Source organism: Antrostomus carolinensis, unplaced genomic scaffold (assembly GCF_000700745.2).
Source record: "Antrostomus carolinensis isolate BGI_N321 unplaced genomic scaffold, ASM70074v2 scaffold8495, whole genome shotgun sequence".
In the NCBI taxonomy this organism is placed as follows: domain Eukaryota; kingdom Metazoa; phylum Chordata; class Aves; order Caprimulgiformes; family Caprimulgidae; genus Antrostomus; species Antrostomus carolinensis.
Window position 1 is genome coordinate 1 of NW_010314176.1, and position 20,532 is coordinate 20,532.

At 39.3% G+C, this 20,532-nt stretch overlaps 1 protein-coding gene across 1 annotated transcript in view; it reads right to left on the reverse strand.

Annotated features, from left to right (window-relative positions):
- Positions 1–986: 986 nt before the first annotated feature.
- LOC104524616 (E3 SUMO-protein ligase RanBP2) overlaps positions 987–20,532 on the reverse strand; it is a gene marked incomplete at its 5' end in the record, with an annotated part of 29,881 nt that continues 10,335 nt past the window's right edge. Inside the window, 13 exons of the mRNA XM_029084862.1 lie at positions 987–1,563; positions 3,221–3,555; positions 3,705–3,978; positions 5,465–5,607; positions 5,779–5,877; positions 6,411–6,639; positions 7,148–7,344; positions 8,221–8,313; positions 9,719–9,886; positions 13,994–14,071; positions 15,121–17,850; positions 18,037–19,711; positions 20,272–20,384. Coding sequence (XP_028940695.1) covers positions 1,258–1,563; positions 3,221–3,555; positions 3,705–3,978; positions 5,465–5,607; positions 5,779–5,877; positions 6,411–6,639; positions 7,148–7,344; positions 8,221–8,313; positions 9,719–9,886; positions 13,994–14,071; positions 15,121–17,850; positions 18,037–19,711; positions 20,272–20,384 — 6,440 coding nt within the window. The remainder of the gene's footprint in view (positions 1,564–3,220; positions 3,556–3,704; positions 3,979–5,464; positions 5,608–5,778; positions 5,878–6,410; positions 6,640–7,147; positions 7,345–8,220; positions 8,314–9,718; positions 9,887–13,993; positions 14,072–15,120; positions 17,851–18,036; positions 19,712–20,271; positions 20,385–20,532) is intronic.

Below are 20,532 nucleotides of genomic sequence, written 5' to 3' on the forward strand. Positions count from 1 at the left end.
AGATCAGCACCTGCCCCTGCTCTTCCCCTTGTGAAGAAATTACAGACCATGATGAGATCTCATCTCAGTCTCAATAATCCAAGCGACTTCAGCCTCTCCTCATACAGCTTCCCCTAAGCCCTTCACCAATTTGGTGATCTCTCCCCTGGACACGCTCCTGTAGCTTTAGATGCTTTTTATACTGTGGCACCCAAAACTGCACACAGTGCTCGAGGTGAGTCAGTGTTGCCCTCCTTTAAAAAAACCCCCCAAAACCCCAAAAGTACCTTAAGGCTGAATACATCAGTTACATATTTTCAACTTACAGATAATAATACCAAATTAGTTACCTTATAAAAAAAAAAAACAACAAAAACCCCTTAAACAAACAAACAAAAACCAAAAAACCAAACCAACAACCACCTTGATGATGCCACACTGAGGCATAGAGTAGAAGTTTGAAAAACCCCACATTCGTGCATATCCACTACTGAGAGACAAAGTTTTGAAAGATGAAACGACCCTGTCACATCACGAGCTCCAGCAATTCCCTGTGCAGTGAGGTCAGAGAAGTCCACCATAGGACATGAAGCTAATAAACATATTGAGAAGACAGAAGTTACCAGGGGGTTATGCCACAGCATCTCAGGTAACATCCCAATGGCAACAAGATGGTTTTCACTAAACTAAGTACTTTAGAAATATACGATGAACAAAAGAAAAAGTTGGTACACTTCTCTAGCAAAAACCCGTAACATTTGGGAATTATTCCATAGCTTTCAAATACTTAAGTGCTATTAAGTGACTTGAGAGAGCACAAACCCCATCTGCCTGCTAGCTGCCTCAGTTTGCTTTCTGCACATCAAAACAGTAAGTTTCAAAGGCCTTCAGTTTACTGACCAGCAATTAGCACCTGCAATTTGCATATTCAAAACAGATTTATGAGAGCAAGAAGACAAATTTGGCAAGTGTCTCTTTTTTAAACAAACCAGAGTGAAGACAGGACATTTATTTTAACAAGACTAAGATTTAATTTTTAAAATTTGACATTTAATACAAATAGGTCAGGATAACACAAATACACCTGAAATATGCCAGTGTCTGAACTTATTTAACATGCAAAAAAATCAATTAGAACACATAAAAAACCCAACTATAAGTTGTAATTTTACATTTATACATCAGAAGTGTCCATTTTAAGAAGTTGAAATAATTAGTCAATAACATCTAAATACTGATTTATACTCCTAGAACATCTGTATGCTCAAAGCAATAATTCTATATTTGCCCACAGTCTGTAATGACAATTCTTCCATGTACTAGCCCTTTAGGAGAACCAAAGGATTCAATCTTTTTCACAACATCCATTCCATCTTTCACAAACCCAAATACCACATGCTTGAAGTCCAAGTGTTCAGCTTTTTTAAGTGTTATGAAGAACTGAGAATTATTTGTATCCCTGCCCTTATTTGCCATTGACAACAGTCCAGGACCAGTGTGTTTCACTTCAAAATTCTCATCTTCAAACGCTGTTCCATAAATTGACCGGCCCCCTGTTCCATCATGGTTTGTTATATCACCTCCCTTTAAAAAACAAAACAAAACAAAACAAGTAGTATAGCATTAACTTACAAGTCCCAAAACAAACCAACAGCACAACTGTATTCAAATTCAACAGGAAAGACTTTGCTTGGTAACGGAAGCATACTGGAAAGTTTATCCCTCATTTATTCTGAATGCCGCATTTGTCTTCCTATTCCACAAGGTGAGCACTCCTCTAAGTCTGTCTTTCCCACAGCCTGCTTGGCCCAAAAAGCTGGGGACCTGCTTTATCTCACTGAAGGTCTGTCCTTGCTTAGTCCCTGCAGGCACAGAATTGATCGCCTAAAAAAGGTTAAGGTGCCAATGATCAGTAATTTCTTGCTCCTGTGCAGGCAGCAGTTTTTGCCACATCACTGCTTGTTCAGGAGGGCAGCTACTGCCAGTGAGGGGTGTCTTTTGTCTTTCTGCAAGGCAGCAAGCTTCTGGCTCCTGATTATTTGACTATACTCACAAAGGTGACAGTACAGGTTATCTTATCTTTGAAGGAAAGCCTTCACTCTCATTGAAAAGCTTCTCACTGTACCTGGAGAAAGTTTAGGCAAAGCAGAGCAAACTGAGAATATACTTATGTCATAAAAGCTCACTTTTCATAAGGTTATGCATGGTGCAGTTAGCTGTTTCAAGAGACTGCTCCTCACAGGATGTGGAATACACTGAAACAGGCTTAAACCCTAAATGAGCAACACTGCTTTCCTTATCAGAAAGTACAAAGTTTTAAAGAAAAAAGCCACAGAGGGGATGCTTCACATACAGGTGATACCTCATCAAGACACTGGATAATTTTTTTATTCTGGTGACAAGTAGTAGAAGGTTGTGTTTCATCTTCAGGGATGCAGTGACACATAGGAGCACTGATGTAGTGTTTAAGGAAGTTGTTTCATTCTACCTGTTACAAGTCACTAAAACTCACATTGAATTATGAGAATTTTAGGAAAGAAGGTCAGGTCTATCTGAGCCATGATCAATCTCCTAAGCCTTCAGCATCAGTGAAGAACTTGCTAGAGCTACCGAATGCACACAGAGGTTTAAAACCAACACTATAGACAGTGGGTTCAGATGCGCTGCAGGCTGATACTCTCACTGAAAAATCTGAGTATTTTAAGGAACAGGCTACTGCATGATAATGGGATCTAGAAGACTTCTTTTAGATGGAAACTTGAGTATTTGAAGTATTAGGAATATCAGTTTTAAAGTGCTCGTTAACCTGAAATACAAAGTGTATTTTAAAATGCAAGAGAAGCTTGGAAAGTAAGTGTTCTTAGCAGGTCAGCATACAGAAGTTCCTCTCTGTAGGGAGGGAAGGCTGAATAGTAGTTTTGGGAACCCCTGTTTTCCCCATTGTAAGAGAAGACTGCTATCTCCGTTTTTTCTTCCACAGTAACATGGCAGCACTAGGTAACACTAAAGCATCAGGCAGCTGACAGACACAGGTAAAAAGCATTTGGCTTAGGGCAGCATGTGCTGCTTGCATCATTTCTCATCTCCTTGCAGGAAAGGGCAGACCAGAGCATCTTGCGCGCTGGATTCACACTGCCAACAAGCATGTGCTGTCTGTCCTGTATAAGTGATTTTTTGAAATGCCATTGTTAGTCAAGATCCATCTTATTCTCTCCATGAAGAGTCTTCCCGTTATGCTTACCTGACACACAAAGCCAGTGACTATTCTGTGAAAGCTGGAGTTCTTGAATCCAAATCCTTTCTCTCCTGTGCACAAGGCCCTGAAATTTTCAGCAGTTCGAGGGACGATATTTGAAAACAGCTCCATGGTTATGTGTCCCAAAGGTTCATCGTCAGCAGAAACTTCAAAATACACAATGGGGTTGGTATCTTTTGACAGTCCTGCTGCCAGAGACAAGTGTCCCTTCTGTAGTTCTGACAAGTTCATCTGGCATTCTTCAAACCTCTTCTTGAAAGAATTAGCCATTTCTTGGCTTTTAAACCTGACTGCAAGTTGTTCTACTTTTACTTCACCATCTGAAAAAAAAATCAAGAACAGGTTTCTTTAGTTCTATTCAGTATAGTCATAAATGAGTAGCTTTCATTTTATATGGTCTCCAGGGAAAAACAAAGCCACAGAAACTACACACCACCTAGAAAAAACAAAAAACGCCTGAAAAACTCACCAGCATAATCTATGGCTGTCCAAATTAAAGCGTTGTTTGATGTATCAGAGGGCACCAAGTTCATTTCTTTGGTGATGACATGGTTTGCACAGACTTTAAGAACTTGGTCCCTTCTCATTAGGACTCTATAGTATTTCTTTTGCGTATGGAAGAGGATCTTTATCTCTCCAACACCACGCTCCTTCCACTGAGTAGCATCTCTGTCCCATCTGTAAAGTTTTGCCCTCTCTTTGAAGAGAATTTCTTCATCTTCTTCTCCAGATTTTACCTCTACCTAAAAAACAACACAGTAGAGTACCTGTGATTTCCCAGAGAGCTGCTGTCAGCAACAATATTGAATAGCATTGCACACACTTACGATGATTCTGACATACTGCAATGGAAAATTATTCAGTGTGTTCCGTTCTCCAACACTATATTCATCGCACACCAAAATGAGTTAAACGCCTCGCCTTTTCCAAATTTAAGAGACCAACAAATTCTGCTGTTTCAGAGTGATTATAGCACTGCAAAACTACAAAACTACTTCATCATGCTGCATATGGTTTTTGGAGGGTGTAGGCTTTACTTTGGGGATGAGGGTTTTTGTGGTTTACTGGTTTTGGGTTTTTTTTGTTGTATGTTTCTTTGTGGTCCTGTCTGACCTACCCCCCCCCCACCCCCCCTTCCCCTTTAAAAAAAAAAATCCCATTATCAAGTCTGGCAAGTTTCCCAGGAAAGTTTCAGGTTTGCTGGATGATGTGCACAGAGAGAAGTGAAGTACTACTACCATTCCAGGTGTTACCTTTTGAACATTTTTAAATAACTTGATTATTTATGTCTGAACAGAATAAACACCAACTGAGTGTAACCAACTGAGGCCTGCCAGGCATATCTCCTCCTCGCTTTACGTATGCATATTTCTGGCCTCTAACCTCTTTTAGTTAAGACATCTTCTGAAGATAGGGAACACTTGGGAGGACTGGAGAAACACATGGCAAACAACCGTTTGTGGAGGGAGAAGTGAGACTGAAGAGAAGCAGCAAGTAAGGGGAGAACACAGATGAGCAAAGGCATGCAAAATTTTGAAGGTGGCTGAAGGCACATAACGAGCTACATCAGATTTCCTGTTCAGATTTAAGGACACTGCATACTGTTTATTTATGCTTGACTTGTCTTGCTTAATAGTCAAACTAATCTATAATTAAATTACATTATTTATAGGAAACCCAGAAAATATGATTATAACATCAAAAAGGTTGAACTGGTTACTAGGCACACTAAAACTATATATCAAATCAAGACACGAACAACTGTGTGAAGCCTCACTCAGTAAGTTACAAGGCTACCTGCAAAGCTGAAGCTTCTCCTACTTCTTGAAAAACAATTTATTTTCAAAGTAACAAAGTCAGTTCCCTTAGCCTTCAGGTGAGGTTAACTGTACTACATCTTTATTGCTTAGTGATTCTAGAAATCTCTTGCCTAGCTTAGAGTAAAAATTTTAAGTTGGCATGGCGTTCACAGAGCTGAACCTACAAGTCACAGACACAAACCCACCACTGGGTTGTATTAGCACTAACAGTTACTCAGTTCCCCCTCTTGGTTTGCAACTGTACTATAATGAGTCAGCTTTAGCTTTTACAAGTTACATGTACAAATTTGCAGAACAAAGCACACAACACGGAAAGCAAAGACAATTAGGCAAAGCATTTTTTCAAAACTTGCTGTGTTAGCTGGCATGCTTATCTTAATGTTATTTCATATCCCAGAAGCCCCCTTACCTCTGGTAAGGACACAATTGGCTCAAAGTGGATATCATCACTATGTACCACCTCATCATCGCTACCACCTTCATCTTCCTCTGCTTTACGCACTGTCTCTCCAAACACAGCTGCTCCTGTATTCGCCCATTTGAAGTTTTTATCTACAATTAAGAGATTTACATTTTGAACTTTTTGTAGTTTTTCCTTACAGATAAAAACTTGCAAAAAACGGTTGTTAACTGATCAATCAGTAGAAATTTAGTGCATAAAAGGTATACTGTTTGAAGCAGTAGTCCAGCTAAGTGTCTGTCTCAGAGACTAGTTTAACTCACCTTTTGAGCCAAAAGCAAAGTCTCCTGAGTTTTTGGAAGCCAGATCTGCAAATGACAATCCTGCAGTATTGCCAAAACCAAATGAGATGATGCTGTTTTCTATCAAATAAGAAGGGAAAGTCAAAGGCTTGGTTTTGTTGTTGTTATTTTTTCCTCTGTCATTCTTAAAGAAATTGTATTTGATGTTATGTAGTCACAAGAATAAACTGGAGAAGTATCTATGGAATTTTTATCTTCCAATAAATTTAAAATTTGCATTCTACTTATCATGACAGTCACTTACTATGGTTAAAAAAAAAAAGAGGTCAAGACTGTGAGACTGTGCAGATACACAGATCTCCAATAAGTATTCATGCAGTATTTAACAGTAAACTAATAAGCAAAAGTACATAACATATAAAACATGCAAAAGACACTACCATTTTTCTGTAATAGTGCCATTTGAACAGACCAGAATGTGATGTATATAGTTATTTTAATCTCCAGTCACATTTTTACTAGATTGGTACTCATCCTTCTAACTCAGTACTGGTACTGCTTCTCTCCAAGGCAGCAACTACATGAGATAAGTATGCTTTTCTGTAGATTAGTTTATGTTCTTACAAAAAAACAGAACATACCCCTGACTTTACCTTGTGTTGACTGTGAACAGTCTGAATCACTTTTTTTAGCTGACAAGTCTACAGGTTTGTCATCAACTGCTGCTGAAGTCTGCGACACGTGCACAGTTTTTGTGGTGGAATCTGGTTCTTCGTTGTTGATAGCTGACTGGACAAATACTGTCACCTCACCAGTTGACGAAGCAGATACTTCTTCCTTACTGGTGGAGGCTAGGTCAGTTGAACTTGTAACCTCATTCTCCTGAGATTAATAAAAAATAAAAGTAATAAGCAAATAAGCCAGAACAACCTCAGGAGACTAAGAACAGTCATTCTAGAAAAAAGGAACACCAAGAAAAATCGTGGTTGTAAGCTTTCTGAAGTTTTCCATTACACTTAACACATACTGGGCATTGACTTGTCAAGAAACTGAAGTATCTTTGAAATAGTATGCTTTCAAAAAAATACTATTGCTTTCTGAAAACAATTAGTCCTTATAAATACCTACTAGGGGTGATTTTACTAGCCAAAGCAGATTATACTTTATAAGAACAGCTACACCTCCTTTCTCTTCCCAAGGAACTTAAGATCTAAACTTCTATTTCAGTGTTGGCAAAGCCTTGAGGCACAGCCACAAGAGAGTCAAATAGTTTTTCCCCACTGGATGTTTTGGTTCTCACAAGGTGAAAACTACATAAAAATCTCACATGTACACAAAGTAATTTTGTTAGTTTAGTATCAATAAAGATTAGTAAAGATTTAGTTCTTACTTGTGTTTCTTGAATTTTAATTTCTGTCTGAACATCATCTGGACTGTCATCCTCAGTATCACTGCTGGCACCACAGACAGATGCAGACGGAACCTGCAGAGTTTCTGCTTTAGCCTTCTCCTCAAGAGTTGTCTGCTTTTCACAAGCAGTATCACACTCTCTTTCACTGTCGAATTCACATTTTCCTATGATGCCTACTGCAAAGAAGAAAAATTAATGGAAAATAACTGCGAAGGCAGCTAAACACTGCAGTAGTTTTTGGTACCTACATCATAAAATAATCTCATGATAGCCAGAGCAAATTAAGTAAGACTTCAGGAGTTTTTTGAAACAGCATTACTGTTCAAATAGTGGAAGTGAAGACTAACTTACTTAACTCGGGGTGACTCCTCATACTTTGTTTTCTATTGCTATCAGAGAATTTCCATGCAATGAAGACTTCAGTCTTGCAGCTGCCACTACTACTAGGTTCCTTCAACATCTGCGTGTATTTCAGGTGGCTCAACACATACTACCTCTTTCTAGCACGTATCTTAAAAAAAAAAAAGATCCAAACCCCAAACTTCATTTCTAGAAGTATCTACCCAGGTTTTCAGTTATGCAACACTGAAGTCTGAGGCACAAAGTAGACAAACATAAGCAGCAAATTCTACACCTGTGTTTTTAGTACAAAGACCATTTTTAATTGAGCAACATTAACTCATAAGATTAATTTGAATTTACTATCTGCAGAAGTAGCAAGTATTCACAGAGGCAGACAAGTTTTGTCTTGTACAGTATCATGCCAAGCTGAATTCTTCATAATCAGAAGGGGCTCAAGGCAAAAAGACACTGATGTTCTTGTTTAGAAGCTGCCTGAAATGTACATTTTTAATTCAGGTACCACTTTACTGCTAACTAGAATTTCAACATACTGAGCTTAAAGCTGTATTTTCAGATGCAGCTCTTCTGCTTCCAGCATCAGTGTTCTTAAAAAACTATCTCAGAAAACATAAAATTAATCTCAGTGCCCAAGTGCCCCTCAGATTTAGAGCTTATGTTTCAGTGTGTAAGCGTTGTGTTTTAAGACATACCTTTTGAAGGATCTTGCAATTTCTTTTTCTCTTCTGAATCACTGGGATACAGTCTACCATTAAGTTTCTTAACAGCTGTTTCATAGTCTTCATCTTAAACACAGGAAACAAGCATAAGTTCTCGGGCATCTTTTCAGTACAGAGAAGGCTGACAAGCCCTTCCAACTCACAAGCCTAGCAAGCATGCAGAATTTTTGCTTACATTTGAAGAGTTCCACAGGTCAGCAAGTAAGCTTTCACTTCCTATTCTGCATATGTGTGCTACTGATGCTTTTCTCAGCCTAGATTATTATGGATGCTTGGCACAGGTTTTGTTTTCAGAAATAATATTTCTTATTGAGTTATTTATATTAAAAGTACCACTAAATAGAACTGGGAAGAAAGACTGAAGATCTTTTATATAAACACTAGCAAGTTCAGATAATTTGTGGGAGGGTACTTGTCTTCTCCCATTTTCTTTTGAATACAGTGCTTCAGAACCTCCATTTAACATATTTGCTGCTAAATGAATTAAGAGTAATTCAGTTGCACACAATAAGATTTGATATATTTCCAGTTTTAGTGTTAGGAATTTGCTTTAGAAGAAAAATAAGCCAGTCGTCTAGCACTTAGAGAACCTGAGCATGTTCCTTTTTGAAAAGGACTGCCTCATATTTGTCTCTCAAAATAGTTACAGACGTAAGCCTCTCCCTTAAATGAGACTAGGCTAAAGCACCCGATTATTTAGTCTTACCTAACCAACTGCATTGGTAATACCAGTGTCAGCACCCATAAGACACCAATACAAATTCCCTTCAGTTGTTCTTGGGCCTTCACTGTACTATTCTGTCTTGAAGACCTGAGCACACATCTTTGTCCATAAGGAGCATGACAGTATTAGTTCCCATCAGTCCAAACAAAAATATTTGAACGTCTCATGGTTCTGATAGTATTAATAGAATTACAGAATATCTCAAGTTGGAAGGGACCCATAAGGATTATCAAATCCAACTCCCTGCTACTTGCAGGACTACCTAAACTGTATGACTAAGACCATCATCCAGACGCTCCCTGAACTCTGACAGGCTTGGTGCTGTGACCACTGCCCTGGGGAGCCTGGTCCAGTGACTGACCACGCTCTTGGCGAAGAACCTTTTCCTAAATGTTCAATCTGAACTTCCCCTGACAGCTACATTGCATTTCCTTGTTTCCTGTCCCTGGTCACCAGAGAGTGGAGATCAGCACCTCCTCCTCCGCCGTCCCCCCTTGAGGAAGCTGTAGACTGCGATCAGGTCACCCTTCAGCCTTCTCTACTCCAAGCTGAGCTAACCACCTGACCTCAAGGCCTTTTACCATCTCGGTCACCCTCCTCTGGACACACTCTAATAGTTTCATGTCCTCCTTATATTGAGGCACCCAAAACTGCACACAGTGCTCAAGGTGGGGCCTCACCAGTGTGGTGTCTTACACCCTTTCCCCATAGAAAGGCAACACAAAGATCAACTTTGGCACTCCTTACCATCATCCTCGTCACTCACATATCCAGGCTTATTCTTGTAACAGAAGAATGTTGAAGGTAGCTTGAGAAAGCCAGCGAGAGCTCTCTGTTCAGGGGTAGGTGTTAACTCGTAAACTATTATAACCTCATCAGACGGAAGATCATCTTCTGACATTGTCGTCTTCTCAGCTTTTTACAAAAATTGAACAAACCATTAAAACTGAGTAATTTCAGAACAGGGAATAACATTAACTCCACTCAGCCATTATTACAGAATTGAGTTAATTCTAAGGCAGCTAGAAATACATTTGTAACCTACATATTTCATTACATATTGATCCCCAGGAAACAAAAATTTACAGGATGCTAGGACAGAGCATCCTGTTAAAACTTAAGACACATTAACCATATATCAACTATATCCTGTTCTATTGCCTTTGAAATTCCAGTATCAGAACAGAAACAAGTCTGCCTCTTTATATTGTTACAAGGATTATTTAATTAAATCCTCACAGCAAACAAAATACGACTATGGAGGAGAGGGATATAGGTGTCCTCTAGAGGTAGAGAGGCAAACTTCAGGCCTGAAAAAAGAGGAAGAGAAGCTGTCTACAGCAACATGTCCTACAGAATTGCGTAAAAGTGCTTGAAGTTCTAGAAGATATTAAACAACAACTGAACAGAACTTACTTCAGATTACCTATGGGAAATCTGAGCTTTTTATTAGCAAATCTCAATTTACCCTAATAGCTGTTGCTGAAATTTTTGTTGTTACAAAAGTAATCTTTAGTAACATTTCGTCAAACAACAAAAACTATTGCTTTCAGCTTATTTAACTAGCTTTTCCAGTAAGGACAAATACCACTACGAATTTTATTACAGATCTTTTCTCCTCCTTCCTTCAACATTCTCTATTCCACTTGTATTGAAAAAACAGTGCACAATCAAAGGTTAAAGGTGAAAGCACAGCCTAAAGCAAACTGCAGAAACACATATGGCTATAAGAACAAGCAGACAGATTGGGAAAAAGATCTGAGTTTATTATGAAACAACGGAAGCAAAGAGGGAAGATATGCTATTTTAAGCATCAGGTATTGTTTGGTTTGGGCTTTGTTTGTTCAGATTGGGTTTCAGTGTTGTTTTGAGAGGGGGAGTTTGGGGTTAAAGGTGTGAGAAACAAATCTGTTAACTATTTGTAAGAATCACCCTATAAGCACATCATTATCCATGCATCAGCTGTTTCTAAGAACAATCTGATTGCTTTAGTAAGTCAATCTATTCGTTAACATTCTCCAGGTTTGAGTTCAACTAGTCAGCAGAATTTGAAGGCTGCTTTCAAAAGCTCACTGTCCTTTTCATTAGAAAATATTTGCTAACTTTGTGGCACAATGTAGTCAGTGGGAACCTAAAGCTTCAGCTAGGAACCAGACTGCTACTCAGTTCCTGAGAACACAGATTTTCCTTCTCACACACTTTGATATTCACCATTGCAAGAGGAGACAAGGACAGAAGTGTAATGTTTATAGAAATATCCCTTGATCCTCTGACACAACTGAGACACTAAAATAAATCTGCTTTTCAAAAGTAGTTTTCTCACTAGTATCTTCCAGTACATTAAGAGCAATATAAAAAATAGTAGAGTAAAAGCAAAATCCAAAGTACTACTTCAAATTCAAGTCTTTTTCTGAAGTGTTCCCTCCTCAATCTTTGCCCTAATTGACTCTCCCTTTGATTACAAGTTAATTTCAGCCATTCATATACCAGAGTGTAGCTCAAACCCATTACCAGCACATAAAGTCTTGTAGAGTAATACTTTTTGCTCACTTTTAGATCTTATTAGCTCTTCTGAGTCTGTATAAAGTAAATGTAGGATAAGATTCTTGAACAGCAAATCTCTAAGTTCATATCGTGACAGCAGTCTACAGATGTTTTCATTTATTTTCTCAGAATCATATGCAAAAAGCTCAGTAACCCTAGCTGATTTAAGAATCAGGAGTACATCTAGTACCATGTTATCAAGATATGTAGGTATCCTGCATATTAGCATGTGTTTTATTCACTCAGATTAGTTAAGCAAGTATCTCAGTTGGACTGAGTAAGATTGCACCAAGTTCACCACAGAGGTTTAAGTGTGGAGTATTTAGTCTTACAGCCATTGAAGGTTACATCAAGAAAACCCAAGCTTCCTCCTTAGGATTAGAGAATTCTCAAAAATGTATCTTCAATAACAACAACAAAAAAGTTCCACAATCAGTCAGGTAGATAGTAAAAGTGTGAGCTTTGTTTAACTTGAGCAGCATAAAGCTAGCTAGAAAACCCTGGTAACAGAGGATATATATAGTCCATCATATTCGACAGACAGCATTCACAAAGAACTATGGTGCAGCCTCTTTCAGTTGCCTTTGTGCAAAGTAGCTGAATAACAGAAATACATTAAAGTCGCTACAGATTAATCCACAGTTCTCCATGAAGCTGATCTACCAAACACTGGATTAAGATTCTAGTGTTCCAAACATCCATTCAAAGCGACAAAAGGGTTCAACAACAACGATTAAGATTACAACATATATTTGCCCTCAGAATGTTAAGACTAAGCAAGATGTTCACTGGTTCAGTTAAGTCAGTTCCTACTCACCCCCCCCACAAGAAAGTTAACTTTTCCTAATAAAAAATGCTGCAGCTTAAATGTATTTTTACAGGCAGCGATGAAAACAAAGAGCCAGGCATAGATACAACATATTCTTAAAATACTGTTGGGTTTGTGAAGTAGAGAACTTTCTACTTAGGGGAAAAAATCCACACAAAACATTGTTAGTACAAGTAATTTTGCATGGAGATGCAGAACTACTATGAGGTTAAATCGCTTTTGAATGTTGCTCTAACACAACTCGGAAGCCACTTCCCAAAAGATGTTCCCCATGAGAAAGCCTCAGATTATATTTGCGTTGTGTAGGCTGGAGAACCTAATTTAGAAAGGATTTCTCAAAGTCATTTGCAATTAAGTCAGAGCTCAAAACAAAGCCACCAGAAAGCTACACTGAAGACAATTATCAACTGTAAATAAATCATTAAGTATATAATCATATCCTAGTTATCAGAAAAGTAGAAGTGTGGAACAGTCTGAAGTACCAGAAAGGCTTGTTTGGTTGCGTTTTTTTAACTACACATACGCACCCTCACACACACCAAATATTAAAACAGAATCAACTTGAGGTAGCAACAGTTCTTGCATGTACGCATTGGCATAGAATACTTAATCACTTCCCATTATGGGCATCAAATGATGAAAATAAAATGAATTGTTAGTAAACATGCAGAGGGATGCTTAAAAACAGTTGACTTTACATTATATATATAGAACAGGAGTTCAGAGTTTAAATAAGAACAGCTTCTCTAGAAATACAATTTTGGAAAAATCATGTTTGGAATGACATTTTGACGTTTTTAAACAATGTAAGACACTAACATTAGAAGACTGTCTTGTGCAGACTAGAATAAATATTTGCTTTTTAAAATTAAAATGCTGCCAAACTGCGTAAGTCGAGCATGCTTACAGCAAGCACACTTGCAAGAAGCACAGTTAGTAACACCTTATGACATATAATCAAACTATAAGCTGTAACTGTTTTGGTGACAGGTTCAATGTAAACAAACTGGTTACACAGCAAAACCTTTCTGACCAGCTAAGGTGGGCTTCATATTACACATGAAGTATATTACATATAAGAAGTAGCTGAGGAGTTGGCTTTCTCATTTCTGTGTGCTCCTTGTTTTCAAGAGTGCAGTAGTCAACATACTGATAATCAGGAAACTGAATTAAACATTTCCAACAGAGGGGCTAAATGCATTCAAGTGTTTTACTGGATAACCCATCTTGAGCTCTTCAAACATATTTTATTGAAGCAGAAGACTTCAGGTACTAAGAGGTGTATTCTCTAGAAATAGCAAGAATTTAATTTCTTTAGAAAAGGGGAATTTTAGACATCCAGTGTGCACGTTCAGCAAAACTGACAGAGAAGCGCAAGGCAGATACCCTCGGAAAATAAGGCAAACAGAAGCCAAAAGCTTGAACAGGGCCATCCACTGTGCTAGCGCTAGCTCATATTCACATACTAAGAGCTAGAGACATTCTCCAGTAAGAAAAATACAGTAGTCAGACACACAATTTTAAAGTACTCTTCTTCAGCATGCACATTAATTATAAGGATTACTGAGCCAACTGCTTTGCCGCAGCTGGGTTACCATCCATGCCTGCTAAAGTGTTTTTATCACACATTCAGTGCAGTATGTAAATACCTTTACTATCAGGTTGCAAGGAAGATGTGCTTGTCCAAAAGGCCATTGGATTAGATTTAAAAAGGCTAAAATTAAATCCTAAAAAAATAAATTGTTTGGATATAAGTGTTTACCTGGAATTTTAAAAGGGTAAAACAGACTTATCTATGTTCTGGAAGCATTCCACAGTCACAATTCACAGCAGGAAGTTTCACCTGTTAATTCTATGCAAGCTTATCCAACCCATGTGAACAGACCGCAGCTATCATATTCTGCCGTATCACTTTGTTATACTTTAGTTAATAAACAGACAGTATGTTCTCATAATTCTGATACTAGTATGTAAATTAAAAACTATCAAGTGATTAAACAGTCTTGCACTGATGGGAAGCAGCACATGAAGTCTTCAAAGAGAAGTACTCTACCATTAAAATGCTAGTAAATCCCATTCTTCTCACAAAGACACTTCAGCACATTATAGTGGTCACATTGCAGCCACAACTTCTACAAGCGCACCTTTTTCAGACAGTGTCAGAAACCCCACAACTAAAGATGTGATCCTGTGGTCTCCTTCCAGGCTCAGGAAAGAGGCTAACATCTGGTGTTATTCAAGCTACACATCCGAAATTGCAGAGGCCAATAATTCAGACTTTAATCAAATGTACAGAGGAGCTTTAGAATATCGTTTTAGAATAGCCATCGGTTCAATCACAGGGATAATTCAAATTTTAGGTGAAGCATGCATTTGCTGTTCTTACACTTCACCACTCAGAGCAAAGGCCCAGGTACATAAGCTACCAACCCAGTGACCTATTTAAGTCTCAGAAAGTGAATACACAGCTCCTTCTTTAAGCACTTAAGCCTGAGATTCAGGTACAGTACTTCAGAGTTACAGCTCCTCCGCGAAATCCCCTTTCTCACTAATCAACAAAATTCCATCATGCAGCATATAATTATTTTCATATAAAAATGAGTGTGACTTAAAATTCACTCCTTTAGTTGGAACTTGAGAACCTGTGAAGATGTGGACACCTTCATTAGAACTGAAAGAAACTACATATTAACGAGACAGCAGAGTAATAAGTAGCATAGAGATGACTTCTTACTAAGTTGTGTAGTTGAATAAATTACTAGTGCAATTGACTCACCTTTTTCTAGAATTTTAAATGAGAAGTTAGAGGGTCCATCTTGTGCTGAAGTAGGCAAGTTGTCTACCTTGCTGTCTAGAGGCTTCTGAGGTGCACTAGAGATTTTTGGTGGTTCAGAGACTTCCAGTTCTTTCTCCACTGTGTTCTGAGACACTGGAGGATGGTCTTCACTCTTTCTTGGAGGATTGAAGCTGAAGCCAAAGAGAGAACCAGTGGCTGAAGTATTTCCAAACGTGAAGGTCTTTGACTTTTCATTACTAAAAATGCTCTTGACAGATTCAGATCCAAATACAAACTTCGGAGGAGAAACCACTGTTTTTGTTGGTGTTTCAGAAGTGTTTGACACATCTGTGACCTCTACAGTTACATCAGAAGCATCATCACCATGGCTAAGGTCAGTTCTTTCTCTGGTAGTTTCTTCTAGTACAGCTACAGCATTTTTACCACACGGAGACTCCTTCGGTGTGTTGGCGCGAGAAGAAAGAGGTGTTATCAGTGTCTCTCTCTCTTGGGCTTGCTTTGCTTCATCAAAAATCTGCTTAAATGAGTCTGCAACATCTTGCAGCTTGAATCGCACAGCCAGAAGTTCTACTTTCCTTTCCCCATCTGCAAAGTCACAGGCAGTCCACACCCATGCTCTATCAGATCCTTTCATCTGTTGCATATTCATATCTGGTGTTATTCTGTGATTGGCACAGAGTTTTAGTACCTGGTCCCTTCTCATTACTATACGCACTTGTTTGTTGTCGTAGTTCTGTAGTATCTTGATATCCCCAATACCTCTCTCTTTCCACTGATTAGCATCTTTGTCGTATCTGTAGAGCTTAGCTCTGTGACTGAAGACAACCTGCTCATTTTCCTCACCGCTAGTCACTTCCACGAGGTCAGGAAGAGGTACCACAGGTTCAAAGTACTGCCCATCTCTCTCTTCTTCTTGAGTAACATCAGAATCTTCATCTGTGCCTACTGATGTTCTACTCTGGTTCTGTTTGGCAGGAGATTTGGATGGGCTCAATGCAGATTTAAAGCTGAAACTAAAACCTGTGGTAGATTCTCCAAATCTGAACAGATTTTTCCTTACAGGGCTACTTGCAAGAGGCGATGCATAAACTGAACTACTTACACTATCATCCAGTGCTTCTTCACGCAAGTCATAGTTATCCCACTCCAGAGTAGGTCCAGTACTTTCAGCATGTGGCTTTATAACCAGATCAGAAGTGCTGCTGGCACAAACAGAGCTTACATTTTCCTCTTCTGACAGTTTAGCTTTGTCATCCGTCAGAAACGTTTTCAGATCTTTTAAGCCACATTTCATTTCTTCTGCTTTCTGTATAAGCTGAGCTGTTCTACCTGTATCAACAAGTTTATGGGGTGTCTGCAGTGGTATATCTAGTAGCAGCCTCTGACATTCTTCAAACTTCTGTTTGAACTCCTCAGCCTGCTCTGGTGTCTTGAATTTTGCTGCCAGTTGTTCCAACTTCGCATCACCATCAGAGAAGTCATTGGCCATCCACATCCATGCTTTGTCCGAGCCAGACAGCTGTTTCAAGTTCATTGTTGTTGTTATCCAGTGATTTGCACACACTTTCAGGACCTGCTCGCGCCGCATTAATATTCTTACTTTGCCATTAACTTCATTTTTAAGAATCTTCAGGTTGCCTACCCCGCGTTCCTTCCACTGGCTTGTTTCTGGATCGAACCTGAACAGCTTTACTCTTTGGGAGTATAAAACTTTCTCATCTTCCTCTCCTGTAAACGGTTCTACTTTCTCAGGCATCTGAACGATAGGTTCAAAATGGATATCATCACTGTCCTCTGTCTTATACACGTCATCATCCTTCTCACCAAGGTCAGCAGATGTGTTTGCTTTGTGATCCGTTTTAGAAACCTGTGAAGAAAACAGCTTTTCACCTGCACCTGAAAAGCCTTTGAAGTTGGGGTCTTTTTTGCCAAATTGAAAACTTTCCCCAGGAGTACTTTTTGCAAGCTCAGCAAAAGTAAACGTGCTGCTGTTCTGCCCAAAAACAAAGTCGCCTTTCTCCTTGTTTGCAGTTTCTTGAATTTGGAATGCAATTCCGCTATCTGAAGGCAGCTCCTTTTTGTCTTTTTCACCAGTGCTTTTTAAGGAGTCAGTTGGACACTCTTTGGATGGCTCATCTTTCTTAGTGGTATTTTTACTAGGCTCTTGTATCCCAAATTTAAATCCACCTGCAGGCACTGGCATTGAAAAGCTAAATCCTTCCTTTACAGACTTTGCTTCAGTATCAGAAGGAATCTGAAATGTAAATGATGGTGTCTTGCCTTGCTCAGCATGACCAAACTTAAAGCCCTTTTCTAAGAAATCACACTTAAAGCCTGTTCCCAACTGTCCTCCAGCAGGTTCAGACAATTTACTTTTTAAGCCAAAAGCAGGAGTTGATGAAGCATCACCAGCAGGCTTACCAGATGGATTTGGTGTTTGGCAGGCCACACAGGCTGGTGAAGAACCTTCATTCCTCACAAGACAAGTACTACAATCCCACTGCCCTTCCTTTTTAGCAAAAAGGCCTTCAAATCCATTTTTCTGCGGCTTACTTGCCTCAGCAACGGAACCAAACCTGGGAGCAGGGGATGCCTGAACAGCAGGCACAGGTACATCTGGCTGACTCTGTGAGTTAGGGTTCTGACAAGAACGACAGTTCGTATCTTTTGCTTCATTTTGGACTAGGCACACAGAGCAGTCCCACCGACCTTCTTTTTTACCAAAAGCGGTTCCCAGGTCATTTTGAATAGCCTTTGGAGCAATTGCTTGGCCAAATTTAAAGGAAGTTTGTTGACCAGATACCCCTGTGCTGGCTTTGTTTGGATTCTGGCAGGCAACACACTTGGAGGCAGTGGGTTCGTTTCTTGCTGAACAGACACTGCAGTCCCACTGACCTTCCTTTTTAGCAAATGCAGATCCAACTTTGTCCTGCACAGTGTTACTACTGGCTTTGAAACTTGCAGCAGAGTCAGTTAATGGGGTGCCATGTGTTTCCCACATATCTGGATTTGGACTTTGACAGGATACACAATTCTTTGCAGTTGTTTCATTTGGAACTAAACATACTTTACACTCCCATTGGTCCTTCTTCAAGAGATGCTGCCCAAACCCACCAGAAGAATAGGTTTGCGGGGTTTCCTTTCCAAATGAGAAAGCGGTAGGGCCAGACGCAGTTGATGGAGCAGTAAGGCTGCCTTTGCTATCGGATTCACTGCTCACCCCATCTTTTGGGAACTGAAAGCCAAAGTTCAGGGTCCCAGCAATGGATCTGGCAGGCTCCTTGATGTCCTGACTTGTTGCTTCTCTTGCAGCCCCACTACTCTGAGTCACGGATGTGTCAACATTTGATCCCAAGGTTTTTAAAATACTCTGTGACTCCTCAAACTTACTTTTGAAAAGCATTGCTTCCTCAGGTGTTTTAAATCTAATTGCAAGCTGTTCTGGTTTTGGCAACTCATCTGCATAATCTAAAGCATGCCATACAAATGACTTATCTGATCCAGCATTTGGAGTTAACTTCATATCAGTATTTATGTAGTGATTTGCACAGATCTTCAGCACTTGGTCCCGTCTCATTAAGAGACGAAATTTCCCAGATACTTTATGTTTCAGTATTTTCACATTTCCAATACCCCTTTCTTTCCACTCTTTAGATTCTGCATCAAAACGGAAGAGCTTGGCTCTGTTGCAGAAGAATTCTTCTTCATCTTCCTCACCTGTCTTTACTTCAATCTTGTCAGGGAGTGGCACCACAGGATCGAAATGAGGACCATCATCATCCTCATCTCCACCATGGGTGCTTCCGCCCTCTGTTTCATGACTTCTATTGGCCAAATCTGAATTTGAAGTCATAAATATAGGCTTGCTTGGTTCCTGGACACCACACACATCGCTCTTTTCAAAATTCAGGTTTTTGTGTGTATTTTGTCCCATGCTTTCTCTAAAAGAGATGCCTGAAATATGTTTATTGCTAAAATTGAAGACATTTCTTTGACTATTTGTGTGATCGTTAGCTGGTTTTTGCTCAATGTATCTATCATCCTGTAAAGGTTTATCAGACGTCAGAAGACCCAAGAGGCTTTCGCCACTATTAAAAGCTGCATTAGCAGGCTGTGTTGCAACCTGAAGAGAAGAAAAGGTGAAGTCGCCATCGTTAGACTTGAAGTTAGTGTTGAATTTAAAAGTTGTTGGCTGACTTGACGGTGCTGGTAGAGATGTTTTCGATCCTTCTGCTGCTCCTGGCTGTCCAAATTTAGATTTTGGAAATTCTATGACTTTTGATTCTGCAGGCTTTAAAGCCGGTGGTGCAACTGAAGGCTTTGTGAAATAACCTGGTTCAGGCAACGGTGGATTTGTGCTTGCTGGTGGGACACTGTAATTGTAGTAATCGTCACCCCCACGAGGAGAAATGAGTCCAGTAGCAGGAGAATCGAAACGCAGAGGCGTGCCATATATTTCTTGGGAAAACATACAAGCAGAAGTGTTTTGCAGAGGTGGTGTATGCATAGGTTGTTGATAAGCATATATATGCTGCTGAGGTGCAAGTCGGTTCATGCCATAGACAGGAGCCTAAAGAAAAACCAGAGAACAATTGCTTTGCTTATTATTGTAACGTAGAGGACAAAGTCTTAGGCCCTTAGGTCTTAGTAACATGTACTCTTAAAAGCAAGGCATACTTTCATATAAGTTTAAACTAATTTTAACTTAGATTAAACTGATTAGTTGAAATCTTGAAGGGCATCTGAAAACAAGCACTGAAGAAGGGGCACAAGATGAATGGGTTGTTTTTTTATGAAAAAAGCCTTGAAAACCCCATTCTCTTTTGTCATCTACTTTGGGGGAAAAAAAAACCAAACCAAAGCAAAACCAAAACAAACACTTAGGTGCCATCACATATACCCTGCAGGGGACACATACTAACATATACCAGACATATTGTGCTGGCTTTTCCTCCCAAACCCCACATCCCAAAACATACACAGAAAGATAAATTATCAGTTTATCCCCAGCAGTCCAAGTTTACCAAATACTATATAAGGAACTGCAATTACATCCAACTACATATAGAACCAAAAGTAGTCACTCAGCAGATCACTGGAAGTAGCTTAAGGGGATAGATTTGCTCTCACCTTTGTTGGTGTCACATTGGTTGCGGCAGTTCTGAGAAGATACTGAGAGTTATAGGCAGGTGACTGGCTGTAGTAAACAGATGGGCCAGTGGTGGCAACTAAAAAGGAACAGCAGGAAAACAGTTTATACTTGATTTTTTTTGTTGTTTTGAATGGACTCTCCCCAACAATCAGTTTTTAACTTTGAATCATTAAAACATTTCTGCAATATTTTCAGAAGTGTTACTTTGTTTTAGCCAAGCATTTAGATAAAGGTTCAGC